This window comes from Prionailurus viverrinus, chromosome A1 (genome assembly GCF_022837055.1).
Source record: "Prionailurus viverrinus isolate Anna chromosome A1, UM_Priviv_1.0, whole genome shotgun sequence".
Taxonomy (NCBI): domain Eukaryota; kingdom Metazoa; phylum Chordata; class Mammalia; order Carnivora; family Felidae; genus Prionailurus; species Prionailurus viverrinus.
The window spans coordinates 67,585,707-67,613,645 of NC_062561.1; the positions used below are offsets into that span (position 1 = coordinate 67,585,707).

Consider the following 27,939-nt stretch of genomic DNA (forward strand, 5'->3'; position numbering starts at 1 on the left):
AAAGAAACCACAATCAGTATATGCAGTTTCAGTCTATCTTCTGGACCCAAGAATAGTATCATAATAAATCAAGAACACCTACTATCATTAAGAATTATAAAAGTCTACCAATTTAAAAAAGGGAGACAAGGAATATGTGCAGGAAATTCACTATGGGAAACAAATGGCTAATGAAAATTTGCAAATACTCAAATTCATTCTGACTCAGACATGTAAATTAAAAGAACAGAGCAGTATAATTTTTCATCTAGAAACTGGAAGTGTGGCAAAGACAAAAAAAATAATAATAACCAGAACATCCAATCTTTGTCAAGGGTGTGGGGCCATCTCATTTCACCAGAGAGACTGTAAAGAGTTACCAACTCTGCAAGGAAATCTGGCATTCAAAAGCCTTGAGATGTATATACCCTGAAAAATTAAGGATGTCTCCAAAGGTTTCACTTTGGTCACATTCACTGACATCTGTTAATATAAACAACTGGAAAACCATCTAATTGGTTTGGTCACTACATCTGTTAATATAAACAACTGGAAAACCATCTAACTACAGGTTATGCTAGAATATGTGTGGCCATTAGAAACAACACTGCCAACTGCGGAATACAAACTACATGTGAGCACGCATCCGTTTACAGCTGGTTCCTTCCCTGGGTGGGCGTGAAAATACATCTGGAGTGTAAGACAACCGTATAATCTGGGCGAGAACATTAATTTTCATCAATTTTTTAAAAATAAGTCAAGGGGTGGGGTGCCTGGGTGGCTCAGTCAGTTAAGCATCTGCCTTCAGCTCAGGTCATGATCTCACTGTTCCTGAGTTCGAGACTCAAATTGGGCTCTGTGCTGTGTGTGCAGAGCCTGCTTCAGATCCTTTGTTCCCCTCTCTCTCTGCCCCTCACCCCCTGCTTATGCTGTCTCTCTCTCTCTCTCTCTCTCTCTCTCCCCCCAAAATAAATAAATAAATACTTGAAAGGAAGGAAGGAAGGAAGGGAAGCAAGGGAAACAAGGGAAGCAAGGGAGGGAAGGGAAGGGAGGAAGGATGGAGCAAGCGTGTGCCTGGGTAGCTCAGTCGGTTGAGCATGTGACTCTTAATTTCAGCTCAAATCACAATCTCACACTTCATGGGTTCCAACCCTGTATCAGGCTCTGCACTGACAGCATGGAGCCTGCTTGGGATTCTCTCCCTCTCTCTCCCTCTCTCTCAAGCAAATTTAAAAACTAAAAATAAAAAATAAAAAAAAAACATAGTAAATCAAGTAATATTCGTCATTCATGTGAAAAATACAGTTTCTTCCTTCTCAATTATATTCATCAGTACAAAAGAAACACAAAACCCAAGTATGGACATCTAACTATCGCTTCTCTAATTGTCCTTCAAAGCAGAAACTGTAGTTCACCTCCTCATGATGCAGATTCCTCATCACCAACTTGACTCCTACCCAACGTCAATAATCCTCAGTACGTGTAGAGGACACTCTTCCAACCGACCGCCCCAAATGGCCAAGCCTTTGGAGTTTTGCATACGTCACAAATCCGTTCTGTTCCCCGCTGCCAGGCTTCCCTTCAGTGGACCATCTCACCAGTACCTACCACTCTTTCCAAACTAGGATACAGCTTTGTAATGTTTTAAGGAAAAATCACAGTAAATTGGCTCTGAGGAGGAACCTAAAGGAACTGCAGAACAAAAAATCAAGTACTTGTATCACCTCTGTCGTATTTGGGGTTTACTTCCTGGTTCGTGGCCCTTGGGCAGAGCTGAACCTACCAGGTGATGCGGTTTCCAGGTACACTGGGTATCACAACAAGCTAGTGCGAGGAGTATGCTGAGCTCATCTGGAGCAGAAAGTTGCCTGTGTTTTTCCAATATTGTTTCCTGGAGTTGCTTAGTATACTGCCCCACCGACTTTCATGATGACATAATCTAGAGATTAAACTCCATTTCTGAGAGGAGGACCCAGGGATAGCCTAATATTCTCCGTCCCCATGAACCCATGGGGTTCTGTAGAAGAAAACAGATTCAAGGAAATGGAAACCAAAGTGTACACAAAATCAACAAGCTGCTGCTGTCTATAATCTGAGAGCTCCACTGCCTTTTATTTCTCTTCCTGCCTGGTTTTCCATGGCTGGCACACATACCAGCTCACCTACACAGAAAGCTCTCGGCAAGCCTTGGCATTTAGCTTTCTTTTAGCTCCACTGGCCTTTTCTTTTTCATTCGACCATGGTGACCTACTGGAGTCCAGAGGCCAGAAAGACACGTACAGACTTCACAAGACCTGAGCACAAGGGCCCCACTGTGGAACCCAAGAACCACTTGGGGGCCTGGGATATTTGCTCTGAGGTCAGACCGACTCCACATTCCCTGACTTCATCACCCCTAATGGTCATGAGTCCCCGAATGTGTAAGGCTATATTAATTATGGTAGTGTGTTCAAAGTGAGGTCACGTCCCCAGATAATGAAAGACTCCCCCCAGCTCACACCCTTCCATCACCAATTTCTTGCTTTGAAAGAGAAGCCCCATGTGACTGGTTTCCTAAACAAGAGAGGAGAAGAGAGAGACAAGCAGCACAAAGAGTTGTGCCAAAGGTGAGCTGGTGGGGCAGCAGGAAGAAGTAACAATACGGTGAGCATGAAAAACCCAGTAACTAGGAGAGAAAGGAAAGCAAACACACACACACACACACGCACGCACACACACACACACACACAGTTACAAACAGGCACTTTAGGGTTAGAGGAGAGACTATCTTAATGAGAAAATAAAAATGAAGTACATTCCCAAGAGAAGAAAAAAAATTCTATCAACTTTTAAAAATATCTTTTAATACACTTTTCTGTTTCTAAAAATTATAACAAAAAATGTGAGCATAGACTATCTTCTGAAAAGTGGCATGCTTAGTCTTAAAAATTTATACGTGAGGCGACACACTAGGTCTCTTTTTTTTTTAATTCGTTTTTAATGTTCATTTATTTCTGAGAGAGAGAGAGAGAGAGCATGAGCAGGGGAGAAGCAGAGAGAGAGGGAGGCACAGAATCCGAAGCAGGCTCCAGGCTCTGAGCTGTCAGCACAGAGCCCGAGGTGGGGCTCGAACCCACGAACCACAAGATCATGGCCCGAGCCCAAGTCAGACGCTTAACTGACTGAGCCACCCGGGCGCCCCCATATGCTAAGTCTTTTATGGCAACTATACTTAGAATTAGAACTCTTTTGTCTATAAAGAAGCTTCTAAATTTTGCTCATCATGTGCCTTCCTTCAGACCAAAAGTACAGGAGGGAAGTGATATGCCCTCTACGAACTCATCCATGGTGCATAATTTTACCGTCAAAATGAGAGTGTTTTACAAACGGGATTTTCCTTTTCTCTAATGTTTTATATTTATCAAAGTACAGAGCTTAAGGAAGTTGGATATACAGCACACCTAAGCAACACTGCACACTTCTGTAAGGTCACAAAACTAGTTGTATTACTCATTCACTTGTAAACACCATGCTCGAAGCTTTCAGGAAGGGAGTCAATCCGTGCAGGAGAAAGATGAGAGGAGATACGGTCTAAATCATGACTTTCACAGCATACATTTTGAAAACCAAACTTACTAAAAGCAGCAATGCCTTGTTATCTATCACCAGTACACGCAAAGCGACTAATGGAAAAGTGCACAGAGCAAGAAAATGCTCCCTCACAAAGCAACCCATCACACTCTCAACCCAATTCCACACTCTCCTACTCACTGGCAAGGGGTGTAACCAATAGCAGCCAGGTACCAACGGCTGCTAAGTCTCAGAGATACCAAAGACAATAACCCGGTCACTTCAACTAATGAGTCCCAGAGGGAGGAGAAGGGAGGAGACAAGGTCTTCAACACATAACCAAGACAGAGCTGCTTGCTCTGCACAGGGAACCAGAGAGGGGTACAGTCTTCTTTGAAATGCCTTCCTTTTCCTCCACAGGCAACTGAAAGTTTATCACCACTGCTGAGGATCAGGGTGAACTGTCATTGTTTCAATGAACACTGAGTAAATATAGGACTTGCACCTGTTCAAAAAAAAAAAATGATGTTAACCTTGAAGACATTGTGTTAAGTGAAATAAGCCAGTCACTCATGGACCCATCCTGCACGATTCCACTCACATGAGGTACCTAAGCAGTCTGTTTCCTGGAGACAGGAAGTAGAATGGTGGTTGCCAGGGGCTGGGGGGAGGGAAATGAGAAACTGATCTAATGGGTACGGAGTTTCAGTTTTACAAGAAGAAAAGAGTTCCGGAGGTGGACAGTGGTGATGTCTGCACAAGGATGTGAATGTACTTAAGGCCACTGACTTATACACTCAAAAATGGTAAATGTGGTCGATTTTAAGTCATGTGTATTTGACCACAACTAAACATTTAAAAACCAAAATGAGGGGTGCCTGGGTGGCTCAGTTGGTTAAGCATCGCACTTTGGCTCAGGTCATGATCTCACGGATCGTGAGTTCAAGCCCTGCGTTGGGCTCTGCCCTGACAGCCAGAGCCTGGAGGCTGTCTCAGATTCTGTGTCTCCCTCTCTCTCTCTGCCTCTCTCCACCCCCCCAAAAATAAGTAAAGCATAAAGATAAAAAATAAGAAATAAAAAACAAAATGAGGGGCACTAGCTGGCTCAGTCATTAGAGCATGTGACTCTTTTAACTTTATTTATTTATTTGGGGGGGGGGGGGGAGGAGGGGTAGAGAGACAATCCTAAGCAGGCTCTGAACTGTCAGCACAGAGCCAGACGTGGGGCTCAAACCCACGAACTGTGAGATCATGACCTGAGCTGAAACCAAGAGTCGAAAGCTTAACTGAGCCACCCAGGTGCCCCGCAGAGCATGTGACTCTTGATCTCAGGGTTGTGAGTTCAAGCCCACCTTGGGTACAGAGATTACTTAAAAATAAAAAAATCAATCAATCAAAAGTGATTACCTTTGAATACCTGGGAAAAACGTGGTCTAAAACCAAAACTCTAAACCTACAGAAATACCTTAAAATAACAAAGAAATAAAAACATTTTCAGAACAACACAAAAAAATCTTTTGGTAACTTTTTTTAACATTTATTTATTTTTGAGAGAGAAAGAGAGAGCACGTGAGTGAGGGAGGGAGGGGCAGACACAGAATCTGAAGCAGGTTCCAGGCTCCAAGCTGTCAGAACAGAGCCCGACGCAGGGCATGAACTTAAGAGCTGTGAGATCATGACCTGAGCTACAGCTGGACACTTCATGAACTGAGCCACCCAGACGCCCCAACCAACATCAAAATTTAAAAATTAAACTGGATTTTTAAAACTTAAGTATCAAGTCCTGTTTTTAGCATAAATCCCGGGGAAAGGAATGGAGACATTCATGCTGCCTGTTCACGTGCCAAGAGGCTCCCCCTGCCTCGCCCACCCCACCCCCGGGCCATCTACCTCTGCGCTGCCCTGCCCTGCCCCTGCTGCCCTGCCCCTCGTTTCCTTCACCTTCTGGAGTACAATGATTCCTCAATTTTCCTAATGGTAAGAATCCCTGGGGCGCAGATTAAATATACAGATTTCCAGGGCTTCTCTTAATCCTGAGGGAGTAGGTCTGGGGTTAAGCCCAAGTTGGAGAGTTTTTTGTTAAGCACAAAGATGACTCATAACAGAATTTAGTGACCCGCAGCCTAGCATATGTCTGCCTCACCCTTGATCTGCTCGGCAAGGAAGCTGAACAGGTATGTCGTCCAGGGGATCCTAACCGTGCCCTGCAGTGTTCACACAGCTCCCAGCTGCAAGGCCCATAAACATCCAGCTATTAAAAGCCGTGAGCAGACAGCTGCTCTGACAAATGGCTGAGTAACTGATAGGGGACCAGCCCCCACCTCTGCCATACGCAGCTACATGACTGGGCAAAATTATGTTTCCAGGCTCCAGATAACAGGCGGTGCAAGACTGATCCCTGAGAGAAGAAACACTCAAGAGGTAAACACTACCGTTGTCTTGGCTCTCAGCCGGGAGACCATTTTTCAACCGTGGCAGTGAGCTCAAGTCCAACAGTGCAGCAGCCCCACTGAGCTGAGGAGTCAGAGGTCAGATTCTTCGAGGATCAATGAAAGGGTCCCCAAAGTCCTGGGGCAGGGCGAGGAAGGGGTGCTGCTGGAAGGCCTTAGCTGAGGGATGGGCTACAAAGGCCCAGGTCGCCAGAGAGCTGATGCAAAGAATAGCAAGCAGAACACGGATACTCAAAGGTCAAGTTAGGGCACTGGAGTTCTTGCCCAGCCAGAGTGGAGAAACCTTCGTATCATGAACAAGGCTGGTACGCAGCTGACACACCAGAAAGAACAGGTCTCAGAATTAAAGACCACTCTGGAGCAGTGATTCTCAACTGGGGCAATTTTGGTCCTAATCCCCTGCCCCCAGGGGGCATCTGGCAACGTCTGAAGACCTTACTAGCTGTTACAACTAGAAAGATGCTGCTGACATCAAGTGGGTAGAGGCCACAGTTCCTGTTCAACATCCTACACACATGAGCTTCCCTTCATTCCCCACCCAATAAAAAATTACACAGCCCTAAATGCAGTAGTGAAGTTGAGAATCTCTTCCACAAAACAGACTTGCTCTAGACTCATCCTAGAAAAGATACAGAGGCAAAAAAAAAAAAAAAAAAGAAAGGAAGGAAGGAAGGAAGGAAGGAAGGAAGAAAGAAAGAAAGAAAGAAAAGATACAGAGGCCTAACAAGGACCCACAAAGGACACAGAGCTTGAAGGTTGAGACCCACCAACTTGGAGACGCTTAAGAGAAAACACCATAGAATTTCCAAAAATGTAAGCTTAACAAAGCATAAATCAAGCCTACCCAAGTTCAAAGAGATCAGCCACTAAGTGACCTATTAATGCAAAATTCAACATTCTCAAAGACTATCAGAATGTAGACTTATACCGTAGCATTCATGATGTCCAATAAATCTTAAGTCTTAGACATGCAAAAAATAAAATAAACAAACAAACAAACAAAACAGGAAAATGTAACCCACAGGAAGAAGCAAAGCAGTCTTCATAATAAAAAGCAAAATATATAAATAAGAATAAAAACAAACCCAAGTTGACCCAGGCATTGGATTTTTTAAAATTTTATGTTTAAAGAGTTGAAGGGAAAAAAAAAAAAAAAGAAAAAAAAATTTAAAAAAAAAAAAAGGGGGGGTGCCTGGGTGGCGCAGTCGGTTAAGCATCCGACTTCAGCCAGGTCACGATCTCGCGGTCCGTGAGTTCGAGCCCCGCGTCGGGCTCTGGGCTGATGGCTCAGAGCCTGGAGCCTGTTTCCGATTCTGTGTCTCCCTCTCTCTCTGCCCCTCCCCCGTTCATGCTCAGTCTCTCTCTGTCCCAAAAATAAATAAACGTTGAAAAAAAAAAAATTAAAAAAAAAAAGAGTTGAAGGGAAGTATGTTCAAAGAATTGAAAAGAAATAGGAATAAACAGATTCTCCACAGAAAAACACAAACTCTAAAAAAGAGCTAAGTGGACGTTCTGTAACTGAAAAGTACAAAACTGGAAGGGAAAAAAAAAAACTGGGCTTAGTAACAGTTTGAAGATAAAAGAAAAAGTAGTCAGGTTGATCAATAGAAAACTACCCAATCTGAAGAACAGAGAGAAAAATTAAAAAGAAAGAGAAAAAAATGAGAACAGATCAGAAGAGAATATTTTAGGGGTGCCTGACTTAAGTCAGTTAAGTGTCCAACTTCAGGTCGGGTCATGATCTCATGGTTTGTGAGTTCAAGCCCCACATCAGGCTCTGCGCTGACAGCTCGGAGCCTGAAGCCTGCTTCAGGTTCTGTGTGTGTGTCTCTCTCTCTCTCTCTCTCTCTCTGCTCCTCCCCTGCTTGTCCTCACACTCTCTCTCTCTTTCAAAAACAATAAAATATTTAAAAAAAAAAGAGGAGGAGGAGAGTATTTTAAAAGATATAATGGCCTTGGGGCACCTGGGTAGCTCAGTTGGTTAAGCATCCAACTTTGGCTCACGTCATGATCTCATGGTTTGTGAGTTCAAGCCCCAAATCGGGCTCTGCACTGACAGTATAGAGCCTGCGTGGGATTCTCTATCTCCTCTCTCTGCTCCTCCCCCACTCACACTTTCTCTCTCAAAATAAATAAACTTAAAAAAAAAAAAGATATAATCACCAAATATTTCTCAACTTTTTAAAAAAAAGAACCACATTAAAGATCAAAATGCTCAGCAAACCCCAAGAGGCATAAATACAAAGAAAATTACACCTAGGTAGCACTCTCCTGAAAAATCAATTAAAAAATAAAATAAAATGTTAAAGCCTGCCAGAGAAAACAGAAACAAGGAGGAAAACAAAGACACAAAAGAGGAATGACTCCTATCAGAAACAATGGAGGCCTGGAGGCCGGATGACAATGAACAATACCCTTAACATACTTAAAAGGGATAAAAGAACTATCAATCCAGAATACAATATCCAGCCAGCATATCCTTCAGAAACAAGGGAGAAAAACAGATTTTTAGATAAACAAAAACTGAGAATTCATCACTTGTAGACCTATTCTTAAGAAATGCTTAAAGGATGTTTTTTTTTCAGGTGGAAAAGAAATCCTACCAAATAGAAACTTGGCAGTGAAGGAACAAAAAGCAGTAGAATGGTAATTAGACAGATAAATAAAAATGATAGTTCCTTTTCTTTTAAATTCTGAAGAAATGAATATTTAAAGCATAAGTAACAACAGTGTATGGTGGTGAAGGTTAATTAATTACAACTCAATTTGAAATGCCAACAAAGCTAAAGAGAGACTTCAAAAGTCAGGATGCAGAAACTTCATGACTAAAGAGGAAAATGGACAACCTCCCACAGTTGAGAATGTTTAATCTCTTGCTCTCATTGTCTCTATTCAAAGACAACATAATTATCTATATAGACATCCTAATCAATCTACCCAAAAATTTACAATTAAATGGGGCTTAGCAAGGTCTCAGGAAACAAAGCAAAAAATGTGTGTGTGTGTGTTTGTGTGTGTGTGTGTGTGTAGTCAGTTGTACTTCTATATAAGAAGTGGAAAATGAAAATTAAAAATACCATTTATAATACCCAAAAAAAAACCATAAAATACTAAGGAATAAATTAAATGAAGGATCTAAAGACCTCAATACTGACAACTATAAGATATGGTCAAAAGAAGTTAAAGAACATCTAAATAAAGAGATATACCAAGGCGTCTGGGTGGCCCAGTTGGTTAAGCATTCGACTTTGGCTCAGGTCATGATCTCAGAGTTTGTGAGTTGGAGCCCCTGCTTGAGATTCTGTGTCTCCCTCTTTCTCTGCCCCTCCCCTGCTCATACTCTGTCCTTCTCTCTCTCTCTCTCTCAAAAATAAATAATACACATTTTTTAAAAAAATTTTAAAGAGATATACCACACTCATGTTTTGGAAAACTAATATTTAGACACCCATTCTCTCTAAATGATCTACAAAATTTGGTGCAATTCCAATGTATATCCAAATAGCATCTTTTGACTCTAAAACCTCTATGAAAACACAAGACTTAGAATAACCAAAGTAACCAAAGTAGAACAAGATGGGGGCTTACACTACTTGATTTCAAGATGTATTATAAAGCTACAGTAATCAAGAGAATTTCATTTTGGAGAAAGGACAGACCTATAAATCAACAGAATAGAATAAGAATCCAGAAACAGATTCACATATAGTCATTTAATCTTTGACAAAGTTTCCAATTAAATTCAAAAGGCCAAAGGGTAATTTTTTCAATAAATTGGGCAGAAACTAAATATTTATATCAAAATTAAATAAACTTCAACCCCTGCCTTACATTATATATAAAAATTAATACACTATGAATGCAAACCAAAATCTAAATCTAAAACCATAAAACACCCAGAATAAAACACAAAGGTTTCTCAGACAGAATATAAGCAATGATAACCATAAAAAAAAAACAAAACACAAAAACTGATAAACAGGATTTCATCAAAAACTTTCCATTCCTTAAAAGATATTATTAGGTAAATAAAAAAGCAAGCCACAGGTTGAAAGAAAATGTTGGCAATTTATACATCTGGCAAACGACTAGCCTCCTGCATATACAGAACTCACACAATTCATCAAGACGAAAACCCCACTATAAAAGAGAAGGGGCAAACGCTTGCATAGATACTTCACAGAGAAGATTCACGAACAGCAAAGAAGCACATAAAAAGATACTGAGCATCATTACTCAACAATGAAGTGAAGACCAAAACCATAATGAGATACTATTACACATACCCATGAATAACTAAAATTAAAAATACTGACAATACCAAGTCTTGGTGAGGATACACTGCTCTTCCCTAGCCAACTACAACACTGACAAATCGCCCCTAGAGATGAACTTTTCTTTCACAAAATGCACAGGTCCAACTCAAGTTTATATCCAAGGGGGAAAATGGAGAGGGAAATATGTTTAAAAGATTTTAAAGTGTTAAACAATGTAAGATGCATTACTACCTCATTCTAATTTTGTCAGAAGGTTACAAAGAGAAACAGAAATTCCAACCAAATATACTTCTTAGGAATGCTCTATTTCCATTAATACTGCAGTTTCACTATGACCGTATTCTCAGGACGCTAGCCCCTAGACATTTTCAGAAAGAAAATGTAACCACAGACTAATAGGCAAACTACTGGATTGAGCCACATGAAATTGCTGTTTATTAAGCCCTCAACAGTTGAATATCTGCAATCTCGTATTATCCAGCCTAAATATAAAGCAAAACGCAGGGTGTCTATACTGAAGCAAAATTAGCTTTAAGTAAAAACAAAACAAAGTTCTGTCTGAGAACTATGGACATGACACCATGTGGCTGACATGCCGACTAACTTTGCACAGTGTAGAGAGTGAATTCAGGGGGAGGTGAACAGGTGGGGTGGACCCTTCCCTTCTCACAACCAGTACACTCTGCTGCACAGGGTTTTTGTTTTTTAACTCCAGCTCCATTTCTTGCAGACTCTGTTCAGGAGAAGTCAGCAAGCTGACTCTGCCTCCTGGCCGGTCCCCTTCTACTTCCTTCTCAGAGTCTATAATAAAGTATGCCTGATGTCCTGACTGCTGATCTTACAATACAGCTGAGCTGGAGAAGGGTCTAGAAAGAAGAAGTAAAATGGTCAAGAGAAGAGGGTCTTAAGGGAAAAGATCAGAAGAAAGGGGAAGAGTCCACTGAGAAAGACTATGTGATCTAAGTAGTATAGATACAAGAAGCATGTCTTTTTCTCCAAATTACAGAATTCTAAAAACACAGCTATACCACTTAAATGACTAAAAATACACTTGGGGTAAGTAAAATTATTTCTCTACATAGAAGATTGCTCTACAGATGTCCCTCCCGTGAGATGCACTGCATAAATGTCAGTAGTTCACTCTCCTTATCCGTGGTAGGTGTGTGCTATAAAGTCACTGTGACCATGAGTTGGTGAATACTAATTGCTCCTGGGAAAACACAGACTTGGGTTCCTGCCAGCTTTTGATAACATTTTTATCATCAATACACACAAAACCATATGTTGTGTGTTTCTGTTTAATGACACCGTATTTACTGTCCGTTGTGGACTCATTAACATTGGACTCACGCCAAAAGCACAACTCATACCTGAACCAAGCTTATCTAAGACAGGCATTTTCCTGTAGTATGTGCCACATTTTCTCCACAAGGCACATCACAGCCTTCATGTGCTCAGGAACACTAGACAGCACTTCCACACTCTATGTGAGGCGATGTTAAACAGCAAAATCACCAACAAAAAGGACAAAAGTGCAGAAAACAGGCACTAAATATAAATAGACTGTGAAAAGGTACTTATTTACAGTATGACAGCTAGTGACTCAAAATTTTACCAACTGTGTGCATACCCACAAATGACCATGAAAGAGCTTTGAGTACTGATTTGGGGATTACATATAAATTTTAGCAAGTAGGCAAATTTGCAAACTACGGGGTCTGTGAATAATGAGGATTGACTGTATATAAATTCTGGCAAGACAGATCCACAATAGAGGATAAAAGGAAACTAGGATATTTGCAGGGAATCAGCTCATTCTAGAAGTTCAAACGAAGAAAAATACTCTCTCACAAATCATCCTTTGGGGTAACTAAAAAAGTGAAGACAAGACTTTAGCCACAAGAAGAAATATGGTCAGGGGCGCCTGGGTGGCGCAGTCGGTTAAGCGTCCGACTTCAGCCAGGTCACGATCTCGCGGTCCGTGAGTTCGAGCCCCGCGTCAGGCTCTGGGCTGATGGCTCAGAGCCTGGAGCCTGTTTCCGATTCTGTGTCTCCCTCTCTCTCCGCCCCTCCCCCGTTCATGCTCTGTCTCTCTCTGTCCCAAAAAATAAATAAACGTTGAAAAAAAAAAAAAAAAAAAAAAAAAAAAAAAAAAAAGAAGAAATATGGTCAAACCGATCCAATTCTGTAAGAAGTCTGCACCAGGAAGCAAGTAGCAAAAAACAACATCCATGAACTCAAAAAGTGCCAGCTCTGGCTTTACCCGGCATTCAGAGCAAACCAACCACCAACAGGGACACAAAGTCAAGAAACCCAGAGCCAATCGGACTAAAGATCTTCAGTAAAAACCTCTGTGCCATATGCATTTTGCAATACAAGAAACTCTCTGTACCACAGGCCAAGACCGTCTTGATTACTGAGACTCCCATCCTGCCCACCCCAGGACTACAGACCTATAACATTCAGGCTCACTTCAACCTGGGCCTGAAGCCAAGGTCAGGCTGGCAAATGAGAGATCCATCCCCACTAGTGGCGGGGCTGGAGACTGTCCTCTGATCCGTGCACACCTCGTCTGAAGGTACCATCCTCTCCCCAGCCTGGCACCTACCCTCCTGTGTTCTCAGCTGAGGAAGCAGCCCCTTGATATTTGAAGCTGGACATGTCCTGCTTTTCTGTGTCTTGGCCAAGAACAAAGACGGTAAGTAAACCACTAGTCCCACCATAGAGGTAATAGCAATCCATGCTGGGAAAATGACTCGTGACTGGCAGGGACTTTCTAAAATGATGAAGTATAATGTTCAAAACACCACTAAGGTGAGGAACCTGTGTTCTTCACGCCAATCTGGTGACTTTACAAAAACACAGCCTGTGTTGCACAATCCCATGACTTGCTACAAAGTTCTGAAAAAAATGCCCTAGAAATTTGAGGAACCTCAACAGACCACCATGGGCTGTTTCTACAGACCACCAACTGGAAACACTAATCCAAGCAACATGTCATAGTTCATAAAAACTCCTCTTAATTTAATCAAATTTAAGAGAAAAATCAATGATCAAGTGGGAACGTAAAATGATGCGGCCACCGCAGAAGAGAGCATGGCAGTTCCTCAAAAAGATTAAGCCTATAGCCCAGCAATTCCACTTTTGGGAATGTACCCGAAGGAACTGCCAGTACAGACTTGAAGAGGTATTTGTAGACCCACGTTCACAGCAGCAGTATCCACAATCACCAAGAGATGGAGACAAATCTCCCAAATGCTGACAGATGAATGGGGAAACAAAATGTGGTACATCCATACAATGGAATAGTATCCAGCCTTAAAAAGGAGTAAAATTCTGACAATACGGATAAACCTTGAAGACATTACTCTATCTGACATAAGCCAGACACAAGATGACAAATACTGCATGAATCCACTTACCTAGGTACCTAGACCAGGGGTTAGGGTTAGGGACAGGAAGTAAAAAGGTGATGGCTGTGGGGGAGGGGCCTGGGGAGTTCAGTGTTTAGTGTGTACAGAATTTCAGTCTGGGAAGATAAGTTCTGGAGATGAATAGTGGGGACGGCCACACAACAATGTGAATGTACTTAATGTCACATAAAGAGCTAAAATGGGAAGTTTTTATGTCATGCATATTTTACCACAATCAATCAATGCCTGCTCCTGAGCTCATACAACTCTTGATCTCGGGGGTTGTGAATTTGAGCCCCACACTGGATGTAGAGATTGCTTAAAAATAAAATCTTAAAAAAAAAAAAAAAAAATCTCAAAGCTCCTAAAGAGTAATTGTACCAAAGCTGTGCAAAGGTAGACAAATGACAAGTCATTTATATATACGATACATCCCTCGACACCCTTCACTATTATAAACTATAGCCACTCTAGTGACAACACCCAACCTGGTGTTCTCCCAGGACGGGGATCAGGAGGTGGGGCCTGAGCCTAAGGCACAAATGTTCACAGAGGGCTTTCAGAGCTGCTGAAATGTCTATGTCTTCCCCTAGCAGGATTCTAGAAATTGGTGTTTCCCACCTTTCTGGAATTTCAGGTTACGCCTACTGGTTTAACCCTCTTTGTAAGGGGACAATCCTTTTAGGATAATCAAGCCAGCAAATTAACACCTTTGAGAGATGTTTACATCCAGGTAAGCAAATGTGCCAGGTCAGATCAGATTTCCCAAAGGTAACCTTCCAAAGTTAGTGAGAAGAGGAAGAAAAACAGGTGAACGACAACTAACCTGTGCAGCAGAGCTCTGTTGGACTGAAATATCACCTCAAACCTGACTTCCATGTTTAAGGTTTTCACGGTAGAGCCCTAGTGGAATTTCCTATTTATTTATGGAAGCTAATAAGCATGACCTGGAAAAACAAAAATCTAGCTGATTTACAGAGAAATCGGACTATTCTTCTCCTAAATGGTACAATGGACTACAATGGAGTAATGGGGGGGGGGGAGGGGGCGGGGGGACAGCAACGAAGACCGCTTGACTAGAGCAAAGACCCCTTGACTAGAGCATACAAGCACTACTACCATTTCCAGGTCACAGAAGAGGATCCGGAGTTTACATGTCATAACACGGGCAGTAAGAAGCCTCTGAGATTCACACAATTCCAAGATTAATAAGACTCTGCTCAAAGGAAGAACGTGGAGGAGACATCTTGCGTTTTGCCAAGGAAAGTATTCACAAGAAACAGAAGCTCTAAATAAGCAACAACTAGGTAAAAGAAGCAATATTTTTTTTTTAGTTTTTTTTAAATGTTTATTTATTTTTGAGAGAGACAGAAACAGAATGTGAGTGGGTTAGGGGCAGAGAGAGAGGGAGACACAGAATCCGAAGCAGGCTCCAGGCTCTGAGCTGTCAGCACAGAGCCCGATGCGGGGCTTGAACTCATGAACTGTGAGATCATGACCTGAGCCGAAGTTGGGACACTCAACCGACTGAGCCACCCAGGTGCCTCAAGAAGCAATATTTTTTAAATGTTTATTTATTTACTTTGAGAGATGGAGAGAGCAAGCGGGGGAGGGACAGAGGAAGAGGGAGAGAGAGAATCCCAAGCAGGCTCCATGCTCAGCACAGGGGCCTACATGGGGCGCGATCACGCAACCCAACGTGATGAGATCATGACCTGAGCCAAAAATCAAGAGTTGGACACTTAACCGGCTGAGCCACCCAAGTGCCCCCAAGAAGCAATATTTTAAACGGTTTGGTTTTATCTTTCAATAAGGACTTAATATAAATTATATATATTGGGGTGCCTGGCTGGCTCAGTTGGAAGAACATGAGGGTCTTGATTTTGGGGTCATAAGTTCGAGTCCCATGTTGGGTGTAGAGATTACTTCAACCTCAAAAACTTCAAACAAAATTGTATATATTTAGGGTGTACAATGTCATATTTTGTACATATTTTGTAACATATTTTGTAACATATCCATCACTTCGGTTATCATTGTGTGTGTGCGTGTGTGTGCGCACGTGCGCGTGTGTGTGTGGTGGGAACACTTAAGATCTACTCTCTTAGCAAATTTCACGTATACAATACAGTTAAAATGAGGTGTTTGTGTTTTTATTTTTTCGTACTTATTTTTGAGAGAACGCAAGCAGGGGAGGGGCAGAGAGAAGAGGACAGAGGATCTGTAGTGGGCTGTGTGGACAGGCTGACAGCAGCGAGCCCAATGTGGGGCTCGAACTCACCAACCGCAAGATCATGGCTTGACTTAACCTAAGCAGAGGTCAGAGATGCTGATGCTCCACCCACTGAGCCACCCCAGGTGCCCCTGTGGTTTTGTTTTTAAAGCCCAAGGCAAAGATATATCCAGGATCAAATTTGTGCAAAGCCCTTGAGCTCTTGTCACTGGTATGTCTGTGGCAGCTCCTTTGTAAAAACACCTGACATCCTCACTCCCTTCATAATAGTGAAGATTATGGCATTTTCTGCATACAAAAACACTGAACACATCAAATCAGGTCCTGTCATTAAAACTGCTACACTAAAGGAGAAGAAAATACTGCATAAATAATTTGAATGGAAAGCAACATAAAGCACACGAAACTGTAAGTTCTCTCCAAAATTACTAAAAACAGTGTAAAATTTAAAGTTTCATCCCAAACATCCAACTACTTTCTTTAATACTATTAAAAACAACCACAACTATGGAACATAGTGAATGTGCTTGGCATAGATTCTATTTATGTTTTTCTTTAATTAACAAAATTAGATGGAACATGATTAAATGGTTCATTTAAAAAATTATTCCCTGTCTCGGGGCGCCTGGGTGGCTCAGTTGGTTAAGCGTCTGACTTCAGCTCAGGTCATGATCTCACAGTTCGTGAGTTCGAGCCCCGCGTCGGGTTCTGTGCTGACAGCTCAGAGCCTGGAGCCTGTTTCAGATTCTGTGTCTCCCTCTCTCTGACCCTCCCCCATTCATGCTCTGTCTCTCTCTGTCTCAAAAATAAATAAACGTTAAAAAAAAAAATTTTTTTTTTAATTATTCCCGGTCTCAAATAGAATCTTTTCTCTCAGCTTCAATTTTACAGATCCAGTTTCACAGAAGGTCACTCGTAAAATACAATTCTGATGTAAATAAAAGTTTTAATGAACAGCATTTCCATACATACAACTAGGAGATTTAGGGTGTGAAAACACTGGACATTGTTCATGCCTAAATCAATCTGATACTTATTTTTGATACTTTTTAATTAGATTCTTTTTAATTAATTAAGATACTTTTGAATTAGACTCCGTTACAAATAGAGTATTTTGCAACAGCCTGCAGCCCTGTTATCAAAGGCAGCCCTGATATGATCCCAATAGAAAACTTTCATTATATATCAGTAAAGTTCACTTAAAGGAAAACACACACACACACACACACACACACACACACACACACACACACACACACACTAGCCTGATATAAGTACCAAGCTTCTCTGATATTGAAATGATGCTATATACAAAAATTTTAATGTACAAACTTTCCCAAAATATTTTATGTTTCTCCCCCCCCCCCCCCGAGAGAAAGAGAGCCAGTGGGGGAGGGGCAGAGGAAGAGGGAGAGAATCATAAGCGGACTTCACACTGAAGCCCGACGTGGGACTTGACCTCACAACCATGAGATCATGACCTGAGCTGAAATCAAGAGTCAGACACCTGACCGACCGAGGCACCCAGGCGCCCCCCCACAACAAGATGCTTCAGGTGAGGTACACATGATACCAAATGACACTTACCTTCCGATAAATCATATGGCACATGGCAACTCTTAGCCTCATGCCAGCGCACTGGACATGATAGAAGTATAAGTGGTGCAGTATGGCCAGAACGAGCGTGCAGGCGGTCAGTACCGTGGCATAGACGTAGGCTTCGGGCAAAGCCACAGAATCAGCAGGATCATGGTCTTCGAAATAATTAATAATTTTCCCCAAAAATATGGGCTGGATTACTTTGGTGCCTTCCTGAAAGGAAAGAAAAAAGCCTTCATTGGAAATACAGGTCATACCAGTTTTTCGTAACACGAGCTTTGCTTTTATTGCTAACATGTAAAAAAAAAAAAAAAAAAAAAAAAAGCACTTTAACAAAGTACTACATTCGTCACTAACCTCAAAGCAAAACAGAACTATTTTCTTCTTTAAGACAGGCCAGTAATAGTTTAAACTTAAGCCAAAATTTGAAGTGCAAAGGCAATAAAGCTTTAGTACATTGTGCTTGGGTACACTGTGGATGCTCCATAAATGTTACAACCACTGTTTTAGAATGCATTTGGCAAACTATCAAATAAGTCTTGGCCTATAATGAATAAGGAAAAGAGTAGCAAAAAAAAAAAAAAAAAAAAAAAAAAAAGAGTAAGGGATGTGCATACATGTGGCAGCCCCAGCTCACAGCGTGCCCACCGATTTCACCTGCACTCTCAACGTCCCAGCCCAAAGCAAAGCCAAGAATGGCTCACTTGTGGGAGGCACACCCTTGCAACCAAACACACCCCAAAGAGGGAACCCTCCGATCTTTCCCAACCCAAACTCCACATGTCGGTAGGTCCGGAGAACGGAGTCCATTCTCCAACTTCTGTTGGAGGAAGAAAAAGGACCAGGCTTGAGAGGTTCCCAGGCTCTCCATAGCAGGGGTGATGCTGAGCACTGCCTCCTGGAGTCAGGAGTTTAACACAGCACAAGCCAAACTCAAAAGAATGCCATCAGTGGTTCTCTATCAGCCACACGTGGCAGGTGCCAGTTTTGAAGAATTTTTACGATCATCTATTTTACTCCCCGAGGCAAAAAATTAAAATTCTACACCAATGAGGGAGGAGGCACTGGGGCTTCCTTCCTAAGACTTTGGGAAAGCAATTCTTCTCCCTAAAACTAAAAGGCAAAGAAACAGCAGAAGTTGCCCCTCCCTGCCAGATGGCCGCTTCACCCCACAACCTACTTCCACTCTTTTTTTTTAATGTTTCTTTTACTTTTGAGAGAGTGGGAGAGGGGCAGAGAAAGGGGGAGACAGAGGATCCGAAGCAGGCTCTGCGTTGACAGCAGTGAGACCAATATGGGGCTCAAACTCACAAACCGTGAGATGACCTGAGCTGAAGTCGGATGCTTAACTGAGCCACCCAGGTGCCCTTACTTCCATTCTTATGAGGTACCTTCCCCTGGCATCAAAGAACATCAAACACTCAATGCAAGCCCACATCACATCACCAAAAGTAAACACACAGGCCCTCAACATCATTTCCTCTAATGCCAAACGCTTGGAAATACTTCAAGCACTAGACTTTGAAACAAGCATTTCCCCTCAAGCAATCTCTCCTTATTAACCCAGACATGGCAAATAACCAACAGGTTTTCTTCCCATCTGTCCCAAGCGAGGAACCCATGGCACAAAAGGGCAAGGGAACCCAAAAAAAACAAATCCCAAAACAAAACTAAAATGCATTTTCTTCCCTACCAACTAGCACCCCTTCAGGATATTTATAGAAAGATGTTCCCATCCATCACATGGGCGTGCCATTAAACCCCAACACCGCACACACATGCACACGCATGTTCTCAGGCTTCACCGACAGCCTTGCCTTTCATGACATCATGACAGTTCTCTTCTACAAGGAAATGCTGTTTATTAAAGACGACAATCAGATCTCAAGAACACAAAGGCTCACTGATACGTTTCCAGCATGCTCAATCATTCATCCCAAGAAGCATCAAGAGTTTAAGAAAGCAGCCCAAACACAACGGGCCATAAAACAGACCATTTAGGTGATTACAGAGATGAAAATCTGGAGGCTTACACAGTAAAGCAAAAACTCCAAACTGTACATATGGATAGTCCCAGCCCTGGCGGGCAGCACACACCCTGGAGCCGACCACCGGCAGCCAAGGGGTAAACACCCGCCATCCCAAACGTTCCTAAAATGGAGGATCGTGTCTGGGAGTCACTGTTGTCTGTTCCCCAGCTCTCCATTTGAGCCTAACATGGGTGTGGATAAAGGAAAATATAATCGGAGTCACCCATCAGAGACAAAACTGACAGATGCAACAGATCCAGCAAAAAGAGTATAAAGGCAGGTCACTGCCACCTAAGCACCTGGATTTTTCTGATAGTACTTAATAATCCAGCCAACCAATGGGCTCACTAATGAGTAAGGCCCGCTCATGGCCCACGCCTTCCCACACATCCTCTCCCTCAACAACTTAAGAAATAAAACTGGTGGGGCACCTGGGTGGTGCAGTCGGTTAAGCGTCCGACTTCAGCCAGGTCACGATCTTGCAGTCCATGAGTTCGAGCCCCACGTCGGGCTCTGGGCTGATGGCTCAGAGCCTGGAGCCTGTTTCCGATTCTGTGTCTCCCTCTCTCTCTGCCCCTCCCCCGTTCATGCTCTGTCTCTCTGTCCCAAAAAATAAATAAACGTTGAAAAAAAAAAATTTTAAAAGAAATAAAACTGGTAAAATATATATTCTCAAACTTGAACTAACCAAATAAAAACTTTCTAGGTAGCAGGAGCAACATCAAAAATTGTTTAAGCAGGGGCGCCTGGGTGGCGCAGTCGGTTAAGCGTCCGACTTCAGCCAGGTCACGATCTCACGGTCTGTTGAGTTCGAGCCCCGCATCAGGCTCTGGGCTGATGGCTCAGAGCCTGGAGCCTGTTTCCGATTCTGTGTCTCCCTCTCTCTCTGCCCCTCCCCTGCTCATGCTCTGTGTCTCTCTGTCCCAAAAATAAATAAAAGTTGAAAAAAAAAAAATTTAAAAAAAAAAATTGTTTAAGCAAAGGCACCTGGGTGGCTCAGTCAGTTAAGGATCCAGCTTCAGCTCAGGTCAGGATTTCATGGTTTGTGGGTTTGAGCCCCCCATCGGGCTCTGGACTGGCAGTGCAGAGCCTGCTTGGGATTCTCTCTCTCTCCCTCCCTCTCTCTGCCCCTTCTCTACCTGTGCTCCCATTCTCTCTCCGAATGAATGAATGAATGAATGAATTAATTAATTAAAAAAAAAAAAAAAGACTTCTCCATTGACAAGACTGTCTTGTGATTTAGAGCCAGTCTTGTCTTCTGGCACAAAGAGGGAGACACCCTTACAGACGTAGATTTCCTTCATAAATGTAACTGTCTGTTACACAAGGGTAACTTCTACTCTGTCTTCAGGGCTTCTCCTCTCCTGTCTGATGCTTCTCAAAAATAATCTGTATGCCAAAGAGGCATATTCTGGGGTGGCATATTCTGTTACCCTTCAATCATATTCTATGTTTGTATTCTTGAAGTGTTCTTAAAGAAAGGGGGAACAAAAAGTATATGGAGCAGTTGACAGAGGAGCACATAACTGTTGTCATGGGAAAAAAAGACAAAGAAAACAAAACCCACATACCTACCTACTCTTGACTCTCCGACCACTGTCGGTGGGGGCTCTGGCAGGAGAAGGCGTCAGGACAGAATGCAAAGACCACCAGCCTGGCGATCAGAACGCTTTGCTTCAGAAACCAGGTCAGCCATTTTGCACATCACATGACCCTAACTCCATCCATGCCCTCCTGGGTCCCTGTACCCTGATGCATAGAAACACCTGCCTTGTCTACTTCAGAGGAATCCAGGCACAACTAAATGAGATACAACTGCTCAAAGTGCCCAAAAACCAGCATAAACTAAGTATAAACTAAGATCACCCTTATTACAGAGAAGTCCTGTAGAATAGAGTCCTATTCTATTCTTGTTGTTTACTTTTTGAGAGAGAAAGAGCATATACACAAGCAGGAGAGAGGCAGAGAGAGAGAGAGAGAGAGAGAGAGAGAGAGAGAGAGAGAGAGAGAGAATATGAGAATCCCAGGCAGGCTCCATGCTGTCAGTGCAAAGCCTGATGCCGGGCTTGAACTGACAAACTGAGATAATGACCTATGCCGAAGTCAGACACTCAAATGACTAAGCCACCCAGGTGCCCTGAGACTTATTCTATTCTTAGTGGCAAAGGCTAGTTTCACACAGGCTTGGAAAATCCATTGCTGCTTACAAACGACAATGGAGAACAAGGAGTCCAAGTGAGTGAAACTTTTTTTTTAATTTTTTTTTTTTTAACATTTATTCACTTTTGAAAAACAGAGACAGAGCATGAGTAGGGGAGGGGCAGAGAGAGAGGGAGACACAGAATCCGAAGCAGGTTCCAGGCTCTGAGCTGTCAGCACAGAGCCCGACGCCAGGCTGGAACTCACAAGTCACTTAGGGGCACCTGGTGGCTCAGTCAGTTAAGCGTCCAACTTCAGCTCAGGTCATGATCTCTCCACTCGTGAGTTCAAGCTCCGAGTCAGGCTCTGTGCTGACAGCTCGGAGCCTGGAGCCTCCTTCAGATTCTGTGTCTCCCTCTCTGCCCCTCCCCTGCTCACACTGTCTCTGCCTCTCTTTCTCTCTCAAAACTAAATAAACATTAAAAAATTTTTTTGGTAACCAGTCACCTACTTGCCTGACATCTTAAAGAAAACGCATGAGAAGCATCACCTTTATTTATGACTCGGGGTCGGTCATCACTGTGGATACTAACAACACTACACACCCAAGACCCGGCAGCGGGTACACAGCAGGTGCACCCAGCAGGTCTCCTGTCCGCTTCCTCACCTCGCCTTCGCCAAGCAGTCCTTAATGGTCATTCATGACCCACCGTGTCAGCTACCAACAGCCACTCCTCAGCCCCCTGGGTTGAGCAGAGGCGAGGGGCTCTTGGAAGAATCAGTTAGGACATAAATGCAAAGGCCCTGGGGTGCCTGGGTGGCTCAGTCGGTTAAGCCTCTGACTCTTGATTTCAGCTCAGGTCATGATCTCACAGTGCATGAGTTCGAGCCCTGAGTCGGGCTCCACGCTGACAGTGTGAAGCCTGCTTGGGATTCTCTCTCTCCCTCCCTCTCTCTCTCTGCCCCTCCCTTGCTTATGCTCTCTCTCTCTCTCAAAATAAAAAAACTTAAAAAAATGTTAAAAAAAATAAATGCAAAAACCCAGGAGCAGCTCTCCTGGAATCAGCCCTAAGTTGGGGTATAAACCACACTGGGGAATTCCAAGGATTTTGTTTACTTCTTGCCCATCAGCTGAGTTCCAGCCTGAAGATTTAGGCAAATGTTCACCTCCCTACAGCCTCCACCTGGACCACACACAATCAGCACAAGTGGCCTTGGCCAACGCCGGCAGCCGCCTGGGGCTATTTCCAAGCATCCCACGTAGCAGACCTAACCCCCGGGCACCCTTCCCCTGTCAGGGCAGGGGCACTGGGAGCACACCGGCAATGTGCGGCCTCCCAACCAACACAACAGGCAGTGACCGCGCCTCTCACAGCAAAGGCCCCGGGTGGCATGGGGAGGCAGTCCCTGCTACTGTCTGAGGCCTGCTCCCGAGGAGGCTTCAGGCTCCTCCTCTGGGCAGAAGGAGACTTGGTCGGTCCCCACCACGTCCCCATGGAGGTGCACACAGGCACCAGGCGGGCCGGGAACTCGCTGGCTGTTCCATTCGAGTTTGCGTTGGCCTACAAGAATGCTGTGTTCAACATCAGCACGGAGCCGGTTTCTGCAAGCATTACAATCATTCCTAAATCATCATGGGACGGAGATTCTCGCTCCTGTGAAATCCAACCTCAAAAGCCTCACCCTAGCCTGCATCGAACGCCCTGCCTCTCCCCGCTGGTGCTGCCGGTAGTGCCCGGGGAAGGCCCTGCCCACGCTTTGGCTGGGAACCCTGCACCGCTTAGAAACCATGGATAATCAGCAAGCCTCAAGCTCTTCCAAAAATCCTATGGTTGAGTTCAGATCTTCCACGACCTAAAATACAAAGAGCAACAAGCAGCACAGAAGATCACAAAACAAGAAGCTGCTTCATAGAGTTTATTATCAAACTAACATGCCGGGGCACCTGGGTGGCTCAGTGAAGTGTATGACTTCGGCTCAGGTCATGATCTCGCGGGCTGTGGGTTCGGGATGCGCTGTGCTGACAGTTCAGAGCCTGGGGCCTGCTTCGGATACCGTGTCCCTCCTCTCTCTCTGCACCTCCCTCGCTTGCGCTTTGTCTGTCTCTGTCTCTCAAAAATAAACAGTAAAAAAATAAAAATAATAAACTAACATTCATCCTATCAAACTAACTGAGTAACTACCTTTAGTCACGGAAAACCCAAAATAGCACCTGAAAGTGATTTTGAAATGTAACAGATCCTTAGTAGCTCCACCATCAAAACTCATTTCGAACTTCTCCAGAACAGCAGTGTGTCAACAGGCAAGTCTAGGAAAACAAGGGTCATGTGTGTTGGATTTCAGGCTCCTTTCGCTGTCAGAAAAGAACTCAAGGTTTACTTCCGGTTGAGCTCTAACACCGGGAGCTGCCTGAGCTTCCCGCCACAGGAGTAAGGGCTCTGGCGCATGTTCTCTTAAAGACATGAAGTGAGAAGCGAGCTAGTCACCGGGCTCGGAGCCCACCGTCTCATTGTATACGGGAAACCGCCAAGATACAGGCCTCATCACAGCACGAAGGAGCAAGCACCCTCCAGGCGGCAGCCCAGGTCCACTCCACACCTGACGTGTCTGCTGCCGGCACGGAGTCCACCCCAGACGGTCACTGCGCTACCTTGGGCCGGCTGCACACCCTACGCGTGGGAACACGCTCGCACACCAGGGACTGACCGGGGTTCTCATTCTCACCAATGCACACCCACTCGGAGGCTCCCAGAGACACCATCTCTCAGCAGGGAGCCAGGTGTACCTGCTGGTAACAACAGAGAACTCGGCCTCTGCTCAGATCATCCAAGTGCCCTCTGAGGCTCCAGTCTTCCCGCTGGCCGGTCTCCAGGAGCTCATCTAGAATGGTGTCTCAAGAACGTAGATGGATGTGGGGCGCCTGGGAGGCTCAGTTGGTTAAGCGTCTGACTCTCAATTTCGGCTCAGGTCATGATCTCACGGTTTGTGGGTTTGAGCCCCGCATTGGGCTCTGAGTTGATAGTGTGGAGTCTACTTTGGATTTTCTCTCTCTCTCTCTCTCTCTCTCTGCCTTTCTCCTGGTCACACACTCTCAAAATAAGTAAATAAACTTGAAAAGAGAAGAAAAAAGGAGAGGGGAGGAGGGGGAAAGGGAGGGGAAGGCGAGGGGAGGCGAGGGGAGCAAAGCAAAGCAAAACAAGAGTGTAGATGGATGTTTACGACTTAGGCACAGGGCAACCACACCCTCATCCACTTAGGGACAGTAAAGAGTAGAGGTGGCTTTCTAAAGGGCTCCTGGTTGATCTGAAGACACCATGCTGCTACTGCCAGTGTCGGCACCCTAGCCACTTCCGGCTCCCAGGGGACACTGTCACCTGAGCTCTACCCAACCCCTAATCTCGTTTTCTATCCAGGGAGTTTTTAGCCTTTTACAGCCTAAGGCAGGTTCAAGATGCGTGCATCTGAGACCCTGAAGTCGAAGTCCTCTGAACAAGCCTTCCCGACACCGGATGAGCTTTCAGTCGTCCAGACGGTCAGGTTTCGTAAGTTACAGCACCCACGACTGAGTCTCGGCTCCGTCCTTTATGCTTTGTGGGACACCGGGCACACCACAGAACTACCTGGCGCTGTGCGTCCTCTGCCCTACAGTGGGGAAAACAGTAATACTCGCCACCGTGTCGGAGCTGGCTACAAGAATGAAAGTAACGTTCCGTGTAAAGTGCTTGTAGCAGTTGCTGACAGTTTCAAGTCCTTGTCATTCCCATGCTGCTACCAGAGCCAGCTTACCACCGAGTGTGGGTCCCTGCGGAAACTGCTCCTGGTGGTACGACTCCCTCTGAGTATGAACTACTGTTGCTGCCGTTTCCACCAAGTATGAGCCTCCACCGCTACTACTACTACTACTGCTGAGTGGGAGGCTCTACGGCTCGGCTGCCACCAAGAGGAGCAATACCACCAGTGAGAAAACTTCTGCTACAGAGTATGAGCTTCTGCGGCTGCTGCTAACGCGCCTGGGTGGGAGTCTCACCACTCCTGCTGTAACACCAGTAATACTACCAGTAACAGTACTGCTGCTGCTACTACTGAGTGTGAGTCCTGCTGTTGCTGCTGACACTAGCAATCCCGCTACTGAGGCTGAGCAACCACCAGTGCCGCCACCGCCGCCATGACTACTACTGGGTATGAGCCCCTCCCACCACCACCACGACTACTACCGGCTATGAGCCCTACCACCACCTCCACCAACGTGACTACTACTACCGGGTAAGAGCCCTCCCACCCCCTCCACCACCACTGCCACGACTACTACCGGGTATGAGCCCCATGTTTGCCAGACTCCACTCCCCGATAACCAATGTCCTAAAAGAGGCCGGCACTCTCACCAGCTGCACCCTCATCTAGCCCCCCATCCCAGCACCCCCAGCTCTCCCAGCAGTAGGTATTCCCAGGCTCAACGACTCAGTAATCAGTGCTCCCTGCACCAGAGTGGGGCCTATCCTCTCAGGGGGAAGCCCGGCCTCTGCACCTCATACCTCTTCTCCCAAACACAGCAAAGATGCAGCTCATGTTGAGATGGGTTCCAGTCACTGTGTGGGGCTTAGCGACCCACCCCAAGACGGCCGCAGTGTGCTACAGTGAGGAAAGCCAGAGCACGGTCCAAACCCAGCCACAAGGGCCACCCTTCTGATCCCTCGTCTTCAGGACTTGTCACCAAGGGAAAGTACAGAACCGGGGGCAGCAGAGGAAGGCTGCTCCGGGACGCCGTCCGGCCCCAAGGTCCAAGGACACACGTGCCTGCCCACCCCCACCCAGACACGGGGCCCACGTCGAGGCTGCGGGACTCCCCACCAAGCAGAATCCATGAGCTCGATGCTCTGCGAGGTCAGCACCCATATCTGATGAGGAAATCCTGCATACACACCGGCCACGGCAACACCAACCTGTCACCCTGTGTATTTCAAACTGAGACTTGCTGTGACCACATGGAAACACCATCACTGGGACCCCTGTCCACAGGTCAGTGACAAGCTGGGGCTGCCCGAGGAGCTCCTGTACCCTCTCCCATCAACCGCCCCCCCCACCCTGTCAGTCCCACTGCTTTGCATCTCCGCCCTGCCCTTGACAAGCCACAGCAGTATCTAGGTGGTGATGGGTGCCCAATATACTTGTCCCCACCCTCCAGCCAACCCGCCTTTGTCATCAATCTCCCAGGGCCATCCAGTCCCCTGTCAGCTGACAGACCCTGTGGTTTCCTCCAGTTACACAGGACAGAGATCACCTACCTACACCCACTACCCTTCAATACGACAGAGCCTTTTACATGGGAGCTGCCCCTCCCCCATACACACCAACCAGCCCACCCATCTCACGCCCAGCACTCAGGACAAGTCAGCGCCCTTCTCCATCTAAAACAACCTTTTCCCGGGGTGCCTGGGTGGCTGAGTCGGTCAATCATCCGACTTCAGCTCAGGTCATGATCTCACAGTTTGTGAGTTCGAGTCCCATGTTAGGCTCTATGCTGACAGCTCAGAGCCTGGAGCCTGCTTCATATTCTCTCTCTACCCCTCCCCTGCTCATGCTCTGTCTCTCTCTCTCTCATAAATAAATAAACATTAAAAAAAATTTTTTTAATAAAATAAAACAACCTTTTCCCAGCAACCACAACTTCTATCCCTTCGACCCACATACACTCACAGGGCCACCAACGTCCCTAAGGCAGTACTGAGGTACCAAAGAGCATGAGCCACCCAGGTGGGTTTGCAGCATGCTTCCAGCAGGCTGCAGCCCAGAACAGGCACAGGCTCACCGACACTGTGTCCAGGAGAACACGGTCTTACTGGAGGATCTGGACGGAGGCGCTTCAGGGTAACGGAGGTCAAGGACCTGATGACTTTCTGCCTTTGCTTTGCCTCCGCACATCACTCCTACGCGCACTGCAGTGCCGGGCTACCAAAGCTCCTCCTTCCAACCACCAATCCTCCCCAGTAGCCGGGGACAGGAAACCAGAATGGGTCGTGTGTGAATCCTCCAGAATTCCTCCACAGACGGGGTTTTGGCTCATAGTACATGTCCTTCTGCAAACAGCCCGGAGAGACATGTATTCTCGGGAGCTCTGGCCGGCTCCACCCTCCACACAGAGCCCCGGGGCTCTGCTCCCCTGGAAGGGGGAGGCAGTAATACCTTCTTGGGAAACTTGCTTCTTGGGAAAGCATTCATCAGATTTGGCCGGGTCAAATTAGCTGCTATTCGCTGAGCACCTGTAAAACGCTT

At 45.1% G+C, this 27,939-nt stretch overlaps 1 protein-coding gene across 4 annotated transcripts in view; it reads right to left on the reverse strand.

Moving 5' to 3' along the window:
- The window catches only part of ABCC4 (ATP binding cassette subfamily C member 4), a 270,180-nt gene that overhangs the window by 187,904 nt on the left and 54,337 nt on the right, over positions 1-27,939 (reverse strand). For all 4 annotated transcript variants that reach the window (XM_047871810.1, XM_047871800.1, XM_047871820.1 and 1 more), the window contains one exon: positions 17,489-17,713. In XM_047871810.1, the coding sequence (XP_047727766.1) occupies positions 17,489-17,713 (225 nt within the window). The remainder of the gene's footprint in view (positions 1-17,488; positions 17,714-27,939) is intronic.